The sequence below is a fragment of the Strix aluco genome, unplaced genomic scaffold (assembly GCF_031877795.1).
Source record: "Strix aluco isolate bStrAlu1 unplaced genomic scaffold, bStrAlu1.hap1 HAP1_SCAFFOLD_60, whole genome shotgun sequence".
Taxonomy (NCBI): Eukaryota; Metazoa; Chordata; class Aves; order Strigiformes; family Strigidae; genus Strix; species Strix aluco.
This window is the reverse complement of record NW_027436642.1, coordinates 1,761,510-1,775,235: the sequence shown is the minus strand read 5'-3', so window position 1 is coordinate 1,775,235 and position 13,726 is coordinate 1,761,510. Positions and strand designations below refer to the sequence as shown.

The window sequence follows — 13,726 nt, the reverse complement described above, 5'->3', positions numbered from 1 at the left end:
ATCTCTACTGTTAGTTCCTGGACATGATTCGGGAATGAAAGCTGGCCAGAAACCATTCTGCAGAAGTTTGCATTAGGTCCCCAGTCCTGGAGATGGAGAGAGTTTAACAGACTGGAGTGAAGCAGTTGACTTCAGTCCTGGGCCTGTTGAATTTGCTAACATACACTTTCCCTTTGCTTCACTGGGAGTCCTGCTGAAAACCCTTGGCCAGAGGTGCTCCAAGTGCATCCCAGCTCCCTTCTGTCCACCTGCAGCAGGAGGCAGAGTTGCTGGGAACAAAGGATTTTCTCCTTGAAAGAAGATGTCATGCTATAACCTCTTCCTTTACTGCAGGGGGTTTCCTCGCCTCCACTTCTGGTGCCTCTGTGAAGCTCCAGTCTAGCCGCTGTTCGAGCCAGCTGGGCCGCGCTCTGGAGCAGGTCTCTTCCTCCCTGAGCTCGTCTCTGAACACCGTCAGTGCCTCCTCACTGTTCTCTGTCAAGCCCCGCAGCAGCACCATCCCTGCAGGACAGGAGCAGCTCTTGTAGATGAAGTTCTCTCCGGTGTACGTGGGGGACTTTGAGAGCCGTATGCTCTGCAGGTAGGAAGCATCCAGGCACTTTTCAACTCGTGCTACTGCTGGGTAGTTGTGGTATTGCCTGTGATTGGGGTGGGTGGGAGTGCAGACCTGGGGACAGCCAGCCCCAGTGAGGCAGCAGAAACAACCAACATACAGGAGCAAAGGCAAATTATCATCCAGCCTTGGTAGAAGCAGGTATGGAGACACTGGGACAAGACACTGTATGAAATACTAAGCTTCCGGAGGGTTCCAAAATCTGGAACGAGAGATCCAGAAAGGCTGTCAAGGGGCCAGCTAGTCCCTAGCTATGCTTTCTTATCAGACAAGCATGGCCACCTTATCTACCTAGAAACCTGTGTGCTGCAGTCAGTCTCTGTGTTTCTGCCATTTCACCTCCACTGCCTCTGGTGGGGAGTGCAGTTCTGTTTGATTTGCTGATCGGTGCTTGCATGGAGAGAGGATGCAACACTGTGCTGCACAAGGAGATAAACAAGCAGCTGGCTGGCTGGAAATGTTAGTCTGGCTAATACTGGTCCCTTTCTTTCTAGTATTCCTAACCTGAGGCCAAATCAGAAGGGCCCGGAGGTGGCTGTGAAGGGGAGAAGCCTGATGTCACTTTGCCACTTTGAGCTGGAAGACTCTGACTACATCACTGCAAAAAGGCGTGTACCAGAGTTGCAGGGACCAAAGGGGGCAACGTTAGATCTCAACACAAGAGTGATTGAGTTTGAGGCAATTGGAGTGCGTGGCAGGCACAGCAGGTAAGTGTGTGGACATGGCTTCTCCTGATGACCGTCTCCTGGTCACCCTTCTTAACCAGAGACCTCTCCAGCTGCTCTTCCAAGCCTCAGGGCACATTTGTGCCTTGTCTCTGATCTGCTGACCCTTGGCCATGAGTCTGTTTTGGACCTGGCACAAGGTGGTCACTGAAGTCCAACTGGCCCATTTTTTGTTCTCTTTGTCCCTTTCTTCAATAAGGTATGGGTCAGTCTGGGACGACCACGTAACCCCAGCTTGTGCAATAGGGCCAGTACAACCTTCGTCCCTTTGAAGAGCATCCTTGGGACATTCTTGCTCTTTTGAGATACCAGTCAGACATGGTCAATGAAGGCTGCAACCACAACCAAGAGTACCATCTTCCAAAGGAGTCTGACTGGACTTGATTTTACCATTTTCGCTTGATCTTATCGTTTTAGCATGCAAGACTTTGGCTATATCCTTGCGAATTTCTTTGTCAATAGACGTTAATCTGTAGCCACCCAGGAAACAGACAGGGCCCTTATAAAGCAGATGAAATGTTTGTGCTCCCAATCTTGTTCCACTGTACCAAATAACTCCTTCCGGGTAGTGTCGAGGACGGGCAGTGCCTGATGTCTGCTGCAGGACAGAGTCACTAATGTCCCAGCACCACCTTAGTAGTCCTTTTTGCTTTGTGTTCCCAGGACCTTCATGGTTATGAACCCATCCAGTTCCACGTATTCCTTCCAGTGGACTTGCCAAGACCCTGAAGCCCCACCAGAACAGGTGGCCGCCTTCTGCCACACAGAGAGAGGTCGCATCCAGCCAGGGAAGCAAGCAGAGGTGGGTGCAGAAATTCAGGCTTTGGATCTTCTAGTTTTGGTGACAAAAGCATGTTTGGGGGTATTACCCCTGTGACCCCTGAGCCAGCAGCTCTAAGTGGGCAAGGTCTCCTCTCTTCCCTGTGTTCCTTTAGCGAGAAAGCCCACCATGCGCGGTCGGTGCAGGGCCAAAAACAACAAAGCACAGAAGCAGCACTGCAGGCAGCATTTGAGCCCGTCATGGGGGACAGCAACAGGCTTAGGCGACTAGCTGTGTTTTGCAGGATCACCTGTCAGAAAGCAGATGCTCTTTTCTTGTAAACTGCAGCCATGATTTGTGCTCAGACGTGATCGTGAGTTCAAGCGGTATAAGCAGTCACCAACTCATTTGCTGATCCATCATGGATGTCCCTGTGCCCACTCCCAGCCTGCCAGGGTGTAAGGAGAACACATTAGCTCCAGGCAGCTTTGCTGTGTCTTAAAAGATGCTGAATTTTGGCTTGCCACAGAGTGCAAGAAAGCATCCTGCATCAGTTACTGTGGCTCACCTGAGAAGTGGTAATTCCTTAAATCTCTGTAGTTTGTTTGGTTTTGATCACATACCCAGAAATTACCCACAAAAATTACAAAGAGGCAGTTTGGTGGCACCCACGCTGTGCTGCTGTCACGGGAGCTGGACGACTCCTCTTGGCAAAGAGGATGTTACTTACCCTTGTCATATAGATCAGAGAGACTGGGGGTCTCCATGAGTGCCCTCCTTTGTGTCTGGGACAGAAGCGGGGTCTCGACCCGGTGGTGCCCTGTAGCACGTGGACAGGGCAGTAAGGTCAGCGTTAGCTCAGGGTTTGATGCCTTGTTGTTGTATCCTCTGGCATTTCATTGCATGGGATCATTGTACCCTAAGCAGGGCTGACCAGGGCTTGCTCCATAGTGGAAGGCCCTGGAAAGGCAGAGTGCTGCTCCTGCTTTCTCCCAGGCCTGGGGCCTCACCAGGGCCATTGCACAGCTGCTCTCCCATAGAGCAGGCAACGTGTGGCCAGGAAAGCCAAGAGATGGCAAATGGAGCAAAAAGGGTCTTCTCTCGCCAGGTTTCCCATTACAGTCTTCTTCACACCAACGCTAGAAGGAGAGGCGGTCTTCAGCCTCAAGTGCGATGTCAAGAGGAAGACCCAGCCCCTCTCCTTGAATATCAAGGCCACCGGCTATAGCGTGCACACGTCTGTCAGGTGTGAGGACAGCGACGGCTGTGTCACGGAGCTCAGTGCACAGGAGATCAACGTCATTGATTTCAAGGAGGTGAGCAGCACTGCTTCCCTGAACCATTTGCCCCACAAAGGCCTGCAACGTTGGGCCTGAACCAGGAGCTTCACAGAGATGTTTGAACACAAGGGAATGTTTTTCTTCATTTATGGGTCTCTGGAGGGAGGGAGATTGATCTTTCATACAGGTCATTAGCTGAATATGAAAAATGCAGGAGCACATTAGGGAGGAGCACTTGCTGGGCCAGCTGACACTTTGCATGTGCTCTAACCCCCAGTCCTCACTGCTTTTCCCTGCAGGTACAGCTGAACAAGAATGTCCAGCATCTCTTTAGCATCCACAATAACAGCAAGTTCAGCTTCACCTTCTCGTGGGAACTGAGTGGCCCCGCAGCCTGTAAGCAGGTCCTTACTGTCACCCCTCAGACAGTCTTGCAGGCGAAGGGGAAAGCAGAGACCCAGCTGGCTTTTCACCCACAGAGGATGTGCTCTTTAAAAGACGTAGAGCTGACGCTTCAGGTGAGGCACGAGGGTTTAATACGGGACCTTCACCTCCTACGCAGCAGCTTGGCAGCAGGAGCCCAGAGCTAGGGGTGAGCTCTGTCACTGAAGAGCCTGAACAAGGCAAAGAGGCTCCTGTTGCAGAAATAAAGAGCCTGACAGCTTCTGAATGGAGTATTTTAATAAGTGCTTACCCAGGATGACTTTGGGCAGCACTTTTGTGGCAGGGCATATCCCCCAGGCCCCCTCTGCCCCTAATCTGGGGGGGTCCTAGATGTGTGTGGAGATGGAGCTGTTTCTCCTTGCCAGGCCTCTGCTGCGCTGGTCCCACCGTGCAGAAAGGTCCTGCCAGCATGTGGCCGCACAGCTCAGCATGTGGCTGCACAAAGCAGGGCCACGACTCTCCAAAAACCCATTCCCTCTTGGACCAAGCCTTCTACCTTCTATTGCCATTCTGGAGTCTTTTGGCACTTGCTTTTCCTTATTGTCAGTGCAGCCAGCTGCCCCCCATCCTCTTCCTCGGTGTTTGCAGTTGTAGTTCCCATCTCTTCAGTGGGCTTATGCTGTCTTTCTCCTCGCCAGATCAACAAGGGTTTACCTGCGTGTTCCTGGCCACTGTGGTAGTGCCCACTGTCCACTTCTCCACTACCAGACTCAACTTTGGAACCTGCTTCATCTACTATGCTGGAATGGCACCTTCCCATCAGAGCCTCATCATCACGAACCAGCCAGATAAGGATGTGAGGTAGGCCTTCTCCACACACTCCTTCGGCCCTTGCTTAGCATGTGCCTGCTCCATGTCTTCATGAGCACTGTGGGTGACATCCTGAGGACGCAGGGAGAGGAGACAGGAGAGCCCTAAGTAGCCCTGATGTTGCACACACAGCCTTGTGACACCTCTGCTCCTCTCAGCTGTGCTTTCTGCCAGTCTGAGCTGCTTGTTCACCAGCACCTCACACCTCCATGTGGACTTCCCAGGGTACGTCCTACGCCCAGGAGGGACAGTGGCGGTGCCCATCACTTTCTATCCCAGAGAGATTGCGTCTTACCATGAGCTCATCCCTTTTGAAATCAACGGTCTTTGCCAGCAAACTATTGAGGTCCGAGGAAGGGGCACGGAAATGAAGGTGAGATGAAATCCAAATCTTAAAACCCCAGGTGGCACAGGCCGCGGGCACAGCTTTCTCGCTCGTTTTCCTCGTCTCTTCCCCAGCCTACCATGTTTTAGTTTTCTGCCACAAGGGTGTCAGAAAACCTTTTCTCCTTCTTTCCTTTTGCTTTATATTAATTTCTCCTGCCTTAGGTTGACGTTGTGGTGTTTTGCTGATTAGGGATATCAATTAAACTCAGACACCAGAGTGAAAAGAGCAGGCATATTTTACTAGAAATAACTAAATAATATAACAGAATAATACAGAAAACATACAGTAAGAAAAGACAGAATAGTGCATTTAAACAAATAGGAAAATACAGGGTAATGCATGAAATCATTACTACCTGAGAGAGAGAATAGTGATTAAGAAAGATCCATCACCACTTGCACCCGTTCCCACCATCCAGACCTGCAGGCGCTGGGCAGCCCCGGGTGCAGCGAGGATTTGTTGAGCCTGTCCCGGCGAGTGGGAAATCCTACGCAGTGCGTCCACCCATAGGTGAGGGACCCAAAGTCACTGTGAGCGGGTCCAGCCTTATATACCTAAAAATCAGCAAGCCAGAATAGCTGGCACCTTTGTTTTAAGTGGAAATATCTGGTTTAAATTTCACATTAGGTTCCCCCCAGAGCCTGGCCAGGGCTCAAGGAAGAAACTAAGGGAATTTCTCTGCTTATCGGATCGGATTATGCACAAGGTCTCACATCAGGCCTCGAGGACAGGCACCTGCCTCCATGACTCTGTTATTCTATTCATATACAAAGGAAGGGAAAGATACATCCAAGATAGCTCCATCCTCCATGCATATTTCATTAATGATTACATACTGAGTTAACAGTTTTGGTTCAGGGCCTGTTGCTCAGGCTTCAACACTTCCACCCTTTATATCAGAATAGGTGGTTTGTTATAACTTAGTATAATACCTGTTAGCACAATGGTTATAAAATATACAGGATTCATCTATAGGTCAACTCTGGCTTGGGCCTATGGTCCAAGCCTTAGCACTTCATGTGGAACCACAAGGAAAGGTGGTGAAGCTGGGAGCCCTCTCCATCGGACAGATGGTGAAGAAGATTGTCACCATAGCCAACAACAGTGCTGCTCCTCTCACTTTTAAGCTCAGTCTCAAGTCAACCATGCCAGAGCTGCAGGAAGGCCCCTTTCTTCACTGGAGAGCACTTTGCTGTGCCTCCAGGGATGCCTGCAGGTAGCTGTGAGCTGCTCTGGGGGGAGCTAGTAGCTAATTACAGTTGTGTGCTGTCCTGTCCTCCCTGCTGGGCAGTGTGAGTGCCTCATCTGAGCCAGGTGTCAGGACTCCCCTCATAGCCAGAAGTGAGAAGAAGGTACCATTCCTCACCTGTTTCAGACACATATGTTAGGATGTATTAGGTATGGAAATGTAATCTTTAAAGACCAAGAGTTATGGCTCTCCTGGAGCTCAAGTGAAATTACTTTGGAAGACGTAGTCCAGCTCACCGTGGCTGGATGCACACATCACAGGAAAATTCCTTTGGTAGCTGAGGATGTGTACCTGGGAATGAGTAGGACTGGGGCAATGTTGATGGGAACAGAACAGGAATGGGAAGACTCTATGGAGGATTCACAGCTCGGTTGCCCGATGAAGTAGTCTCCACTCATTTCTTTGGGCAGGTTCTCTGCTTGAAGCCCACCAATGAACTAAGCCTGAAGCCCAAAGGAGAGACCTGTAAAGTGGAAGTGATCTTCTCCCCAAAGTGCTGCATCCAGCCGTTCACCGAAGAAGTGATGTTGGAGTGCAGTGGCCTGGTGCGTTCCCTCTTCATGGTGTGGGGCTCCTGCCAGGGCACCCACGTGAGCTTGGACCAGGAACACCTCAGCTTCGGAGTGGTGGTGCAGCAGAGCTACACATCCTGGCACCTCACCATGCAGAACACGGGCGACATAGGAGTCAAGTAATGCAAAGCCCTGTCCTCTCTGGTGGCCGAGAGCTTGGGTGAGGGTTGGATGGAGCTGTAGCTTGCCCAGAGAGTTGTCGTCTGCTTTTCCATTCCAGTGGGGAGTTGTGCAGCCAAGGCTGTGCAGTCAGGCCCTGGAACTTAGCAAGGGGTACAACCAAAAGCTTGTTTACGGATGGGTGCAGCTGAGTCCTGCCCAACCTGAAGCCTTAGTGCCAGGTGGCTCAGCACCCTGCCTGAGATGCTGTGGAAAAGCCCACAAGAGAATTAGAAATGGCACGTTGTGTTCGCAGCCTCCCGGTTGTTAATCGTTCCTTTCTGTCCTTGTGCTTTCCTTGGCAAGGTTTAAGTGGGACATCAAGAGCTTCAAGCCAGATTTCTGCATCAGCCCCACAAAGGGTTACATCTTCCCAGGAATGGACGTTCCCTTCGTTGTGACCTTCTGCCCCTCTAAGCTGAGCTGTGCTATCCAGTGCGAGGGCCTGCAGTGCTTCATCGAGGGCAGTGAGCCGCTCCAGCTTACGCTGGCAGGATGCTGCATGGAGACCCCTGTGTCCAAAGAGGTAACTGGAACAGAGACAGGACAGGTGCCCCCTTACCCCACCATTTGCACCACATCTCTCCCAGGGCAGGAACTAGAGGAATCTTACAGGCATAGAGTCACTCCTGCCTGTCATCCTGCCTGGGTGTCCTAGAGAGCTGAGAAAACCCCTGGGCAGGGTTCCCAAAATCTGTGAGCCCTGTAGTTGCCTTCCTCACCTATTAAAGGTGCTGTTCCTCCAGCGAGTACCTCAGCTGTCCTGGCTCTGCCCTGCAGCACCTTTGCCGTGGGGACACCCTGCAGGGCTTTTCTGAGACCCCCCCCACGTCCCCCAGAGCCACCCATCTATAGCCACAATATGGCACCGGCACCCACATTTTTCCTCCCTGTCGGGGCGGGGGAGGGCATTCAGCACTAGGAGCGGACAAGGCATCTGCATCCAGCTCCTGGGGAACAGGGATGCCACGTGAAGGACTCCTGGCCCTTACAGGCCTTGCAGGAGCATGCAGCTGGGAGGTGTTGGCTCTTGCTCCCAAGAGAGAATCAGGAACTGCTCGTCAGCCTGCCCACGAAGGGACTGCGCGGCTGCAGGACTTGTCCTTGCACAGGAGAGAGATCCTTCCAGGGCTTTCAGTTTTCTTTCTCCCCTCCTAGGGAGGCAGCAGCCCCCTTCACCCAGCATGCAAAAGACTCATTCCTCTTCCTTCTCTAAGAACCAACAATTTGATTTACGCCAAGATCTATGCTCAAATGGAAATTTGGTATACGACAAGGAAAAGCCTCTCCCTGTGCATAAAGCTAGTCAGAGTGGAAAGGGTTCCTCGCTGTGACCAAGCAGCCTCTGTGCTCCTCTGTTGCAGACGCTGACTTTCACGTGTGCCATGCGCGAGAAGCACAGTCAGACCATCCTCCTGTCCAACCCGAACAATAAGGACTTGCACTGTGCAAGGCGTCATTGAGGGGCAACACTGGAAGGGGCCTGAATTTTTCCACAAGCCCTACACGATCACTTACGAACCCCTAACCATGAGCTCTGAGAACAAGAAGCATCAGGTATGTGAGCTGTGCCAGCACGCTGACCCTCAGAGCATGACCCTCATTGCTTTGGGCAGGAGGTTGGACGAGATGACCTTCAGAGGTCCCCTATGAACAGAAATTATCCTGAGATCCTATGTTGGAAACTGGGTTTCTTGGTGGCTAGAGGCCAGGTGTAAGGGAAGTTCAGGTGGGAGGTCTGGACTGACCACTAAACGTACTGGAGCAGCTAACCTAAAAAGCCAGGCTGTCTGATGGTCCAGGAAATGAAGTTTGTTTTGTGCAGCTCCTGGTCGTTGCCTGTGCAGCCCAGGGGGGCTCAGAGACCCCTGTGCTCAGCCCTATGGGCTGCACAGGCTCCCCACGCCCTGGGCATGACCACTTCTGCCTGCACTGCCCTGCTGGGGCCCTTTTGCAGCACACAGGGAACTAGAGGGGAGAAGCTGCCTTGCCATTTCTCAGTGCCCCCCCCGGCCATGAGCAGCCAGGTGGGAAATGACACTGAGATCTCTCTTGACATCTCCTTCAGGAGCTTTGGAAAGAGCCCTTCCTGCAGGTCTGGGACTGGGCAGATGGGGGTGACTGGCCCCTCTGGTCGCATGGGCAGACCAGGGGCAAGCTCTTAAATCAAGGGGGTCAGTGCAGAAGGGCTCTGGGGTGCTGGAGCTGCTGGGGTCCTTGTCCCACTCCAGCTGACCTTCTCCCACACCAGAATTTAGGCCTGAGTGGAGGCTGGAGACTTGTGGGCACAATCTCCAGGGTGCTCAGCAGATCCGTGCCCTGTGGGGTTGGACATGCTCAGCATCTCTTTAACATACAGCCCTGCATGAAGAGTCCCACAGTTTTCAGCTGCTCTGGAGGCAGAGGAGATGCCCCAGGGTAGGTGGCTGTGACCCACTGGCACCCCAGATGAGGACTGGATATGAACTTTCCATGGCTCACCCTGGCTGGTGGGACCCTGCCGTGCCAGCTGACAGGCAGTAATGCTGGGGCAGTCGAGCTTAGCAGGGACTGCCACCCCCTTAGCACAGCTGTCCCTGCACGAGCACAGGGCTGGCAGCTGATGTGCCCAGGGAAAGGGGTGTTAGGATGGTCAGAGCAGCTCTGCTGCAGGGCCGCTGTGAGCTTGCTCTGCCCAGACATGCTGCCCGTGTCCTGTCACTGCGCCAGCCCCAGTGGGTACGACGATGCCATCTCCACCGGCGAAAGACACGGGGCTGCGGTCACAGGTCTGCCAGCTGGACCTGCCCAAAGCTGCTCAGGTGGCAGCCTGAGACATGGGACTGTCCAGGTGTGCTGAAGAGCCAGTAACTGGTCCAGGCAGAGAGCAGGCGAGCTCACTTACCCTATTTCTTGTCTCTAGGACTCCCTCTATTTCCCATTGCCAGATGGGACAGGCTTGTACTATCTCCTGCAAGGGACTGCTGAGACCCCAAAGTGTTCAGGGACCATTTCCAGCAGGTGCCATGTAGGACTTCCTACACTGAGCTCATCCCTGTCTCCAACTGGCTGAACAGGCCACACAGTGGTGACTCTAGCCCAGGAAGTCTCATCCCATCAGCAATCCCTGCAGTGGTGCAAGGAAGAGCTTCCCACTGCCTGGAAGCTCCTTCCTGCAAGCTTTTCACTCTCCTTGGTTATTTCTGCCTGTAGGTGTCTGGGATCACACTGGCCATGTTCTGCCTACGCAGACCCGTCCTGGAGGGCTTTCCTCCCAGGCAGATGAGAGCTGGCTCCCTCGGGGGCATTGAGGAAGAGAGGGGCTGGGTTGTACCCCACCATGAGGGGTGTCCTGTGGGAGTCCTTCCTGTTGACCTTCACTGCATTCTTCTCACCCACAGGTTCCTCGTGGTGGTAGACATGCTCAAACCAGAAAACCTGGAAAGCAGTTCTGTGCTGCAGGGGCTGGAATACATTGATGTGCCAGGCTCTGCCAAGAAGGACTACAAGCTCACCTTCCTCTCCTACAAGGAAGCAGTCTTTAACGCAATGGTAAGTGTGGACATGGGGCTGTGGGGCCTTCCAAGGAGCTGTTGACTTCCTGAGAAGCTACACGCCTGCTCTCATACCTCCCCGTGCCCACTGGTGGGACTGTAGGTGTCCTGGGTGGGTACTGAACAGCAGGCATCTCTCCACACCCCCCACTCACCTGTCAGTCTCTGTGAGGGTCCCACCGGGGGCTGCTAAGCACAGGTGGACCAGGACACTGGTGAGCTGGAATCAATGGGCAGTCGGGAGAGTATCAAGTAGAAATACCTCACACGCTTTCCCCAGCCTCGCACTCTTCCTCGGTGGCTGCTTACAGCCGTTCTTGGAAGCAGGGTGCTGAGCTTGGTGCTCTTGAGGCTGGCTTCAGCACAGCTGGTATATTTTTATGTGCAGAATGACCAGCGCTGCCCTTTTTCTCCGATTCAGGTGACCTTCCTCAACAAGGTGACCAAGGAGTACTTGTTCTACATGGTGACTTTCAAGGCCACTGCTTCAGGACCCATCAGCACTCTTGAAGTGACCGGTGCTGTTGGGCAGAGAGTGTCTGCCACCGTCAAGGTGGACAACCCTCTGCCTGTCCCGGTGACGTTTGCTGTACGTTGCAAAGTGCCCGACATCAGTGTTCCCCCACATTTCACTGTTCCTGCGCAGTCGGAGGTAGGAGCAAAGCTCATGCAGTGTGCTCTCCTCTCCTGCAGCCTTTCTGGGAGTGGGTGGTCCTGAGGGGTGACGCCCTGCATGAACCATCTGGGGCTTCTTCCCAAGGGTGACAGCTCCCACCTACTAATAATCTGGAGGGGAAGCAGAGTGTAAGAAGATGCCTAGTGGGAATCGCCCTGCGCTGGTGGAGTCTGCCATGCTACCCCTTCTGAGATGTTTCCATCAGGCCTCACAGGGCGGGTCCTTGTGCCACAGGCTCTGTATTTAGTGTGGGTATTTTCAGTTTAGAGTGGCTGCAGGGCATGCCTCACCCCACTGGCAGGGAGTTTGCAGCCTCGATCGATAGGTGTTTTTTGCCCTGGGGGAGTAGAGGGGCATTTTAGGGTGGGAAGCTTCTGGGATAGTGCTGGAGGGCTCTGAGCTGTTGGGGACGGTCCCCCGAGTGAACTGTCCCCCAGATGTAGCAAGGCTCTGCCCCAGAGAGAGGGACCTGGAGCAAGGGAGGGTGCTGGGCTGCCTTCCAGCACTGCTGGAGCACACCAGGGACCGATTTCCCCTGTTGCAGGCCCTGCTTTCCCCATCTCTGCCTGACTCAGTGGCTTCTCCTTTGGTTCCTCCCAGGATGATCTTGTCTTTGAGTATCAGCCTGTGAAAGTGGGTGAGAGCACCGGGTGCCTGGTGCTCCGGAGCAGCAGCTTGGGCTCTTTCTATTACAATCTGCACCTGAAAGCCACCATGAGTGGGCCGGAGAAGCCCCTCTACTTCTGCACCACACTGGGCTCTAGTCAGACCATGACCACCAAAATAATGAATTACGCCCAGCAGAAGACCAACTACCACTCCAGGTGACCCCAGCCTGCCCTGGGCCCTTGCTGGGAGGCAGCTTGTCTGGCCAGCATCAGCCCTCTCTGTCAAGGGATCCTACCCCTCTAGCTTGGCCTGGCTGAGCTGGGGTGGCCACATGAGCCTGCGGGTCTCCCCACCAATGCTGGGCTTGTCCCCAGCCGGCCTGTCTTCACTTGCAGATGTTCTCTGCTGCCCTTTCTGGAGCTGCTCTTGCAGGTTCCGTGGCCCATGCAAGACTTCCCCGTTACTGCCAGGGCTGGGGTTTAAGGTCCTCCAGAACTTGGGTGCAGGGTTGTCCCTGCTGGGCACGTTTGGACATTCCTGATGGCCATTCCTCACTGGCAAGTGGTGGGGGGGACAGGCGCAGTGACAGGCAAGGGACAGGGACCCTAGACAATGTGACGGTGGGGACCTTCTGTTTCTTCCTGAGGTGCTGGATCTGCTTTTGTGACCCGCCCCCTCCATGGTCTCTTCTCTCCCCTGTGCAGACCAACTGCGCCGGCTTCCTGACGAAAACCATCGGCGTGTCCCCTGCCAACCCGGGAGGCTCGGAGGTGAGCATGGATGTGACCTTCGAGCCCTGCCAGCTGGGTGAAGCCAGGGCCACACTGCAGCTCTCCTCCCTGCTTGGTGGGGAATACAGCATCCCCCTCTTGGGCCTGGCCCTCCCCCCAAGTCCCAGGGCCCCTCCCCCATCCAGGCTGATGACAGCACCTCCATCCCCTTCAAGAACATCTTCCTGCAGCCCATGGCCTTCCAGTACCGGGTGGAGCACCTGGCCTTCACCCTCAGGGCCCCCGAGAGCTTGCGCTCCAAGCAGACCACCTCCCTCTCCATCTCCTTCGAGGGTGGCCTGACCCCTGGCACAGCCCCCGTCACCCGCAAGATGGTGGTGTCCTGCACTGGGGCAGGGGGTGTCTCCTGGGTCTACTACCTCCGGGGCCTTCCCCCTCACAGGTGAGCTGTGCCCCCCCAGGAGCCCCTTGGGCTCAAGGCCGCAGCTGTTGGGGCGTGACCTGAGGGCGCAGTTACTGCTACAGCGGTTGCTCTGGACTAACCCCCTTCCCTTTGCAATAACCACGCTAGTTTTGGACTAAACCGTTGGTTTTGGACTAAACCTGCTTGCTTTGGAGTAAACCCAGAGCAGACCAGGGTGCGGGGCCGGTGGCGCCGGGGCTGGGGCAAGTGCAGGAGTCCTCCACACTGCGCAGGGGTGCTCTGCAGCATGGCGGAGGGGTCCAGTGGTGGCTGAGCGGGAGGCAGCGGTCGGGTGCTGAAATACGAGCTCTGCAGGGGGTGGAAGGTGGTGGCCTACAAGGCTGAGGAGATGGATGGGGGTGGCGGGAGCCGGCCCGTGCTGCTCGGCTCACACTGCTGGCTCACACTGAGCCTGCTGTCAGCCAGCGCCCCTGCATCCCTTTCTGCAGGGATGCTCTCCAGCCACTCCTCTCCCCATTATGCTTGTGCCTGACATAGTGCCCTCCCAAGTGCAGAAGCCGGTATTTTCATTTCTTAAATTTCATCCCATTAATGATTGCCCAGTGCTCCAATCTATCTAGATCCCTCTGCAAGGCCTCCTGTCCTTCAAGAGAGTCATCAGCACCTCCCAGTTTGGTATCACTGGCAAACTTGCCAGTGGTACATTCAACTCCTCCAGTGAGATCATTGATAAAATACTGAACAGAGCTGGCC

The 13,726-nt window shown here is 54.2% G+C and overlaps 2 protein-coding genes across 2 annotated transcripts; both read left to right on the top strand.

Moving 5' to 3' along the window:
* Positions 1-490: 490 nt before the first annotated feature.
* LOC141919099 (hydrocephalus-inducing protein homolog) lies at positions 491-10,517 on the top strand. The gene is made up of 14 exons (XM_074814085.1): positions 491-580; positions 1,108-1,320; positions 2,002-2,140; positions 2,274-2,294; positions 2,403-2,471; positions 2,893-2,939; positions 3,207-3,414; positions 3,678-3,896; positions 4,370-4,623; positions 4,807-5,005; positions 6,680-6,960; positions 7,307-7,526; positions 8,365-8,557; positions 10,381-10,517. The coding sequence occupies exons 1-13, from the start codon at positions 528-530 to the stop codon at positions 8,461-8,463; spliced, it is 2,022 nt and encodes a 673-aa protein (XP_074670186.1). The 5' UTR covers positions 491-527; the 3' UTR covers positions 8,464-8,557; positions 10,381-10,517.
* LOC141919098 (hydrocephalus-inducing protein-like) lies at positions 9,727-13,103 on the top strand. The gene is given in 7 exon segments (XM_074814084.1): positions 9,727-9,801; positions 10,193-10,531; positions 10,955-11,185; positions 11,810-12,033; positions 12,214-12,250; positions 12,523-12,712; positions 12,715-13,103. Coding segments are annotated over 7 exon segments (1,377 nt in total). The 3' UTR covers positions 12,996-13,103.
* Positions 13,104-13,726: the final 623 nt, after the last annotated feature.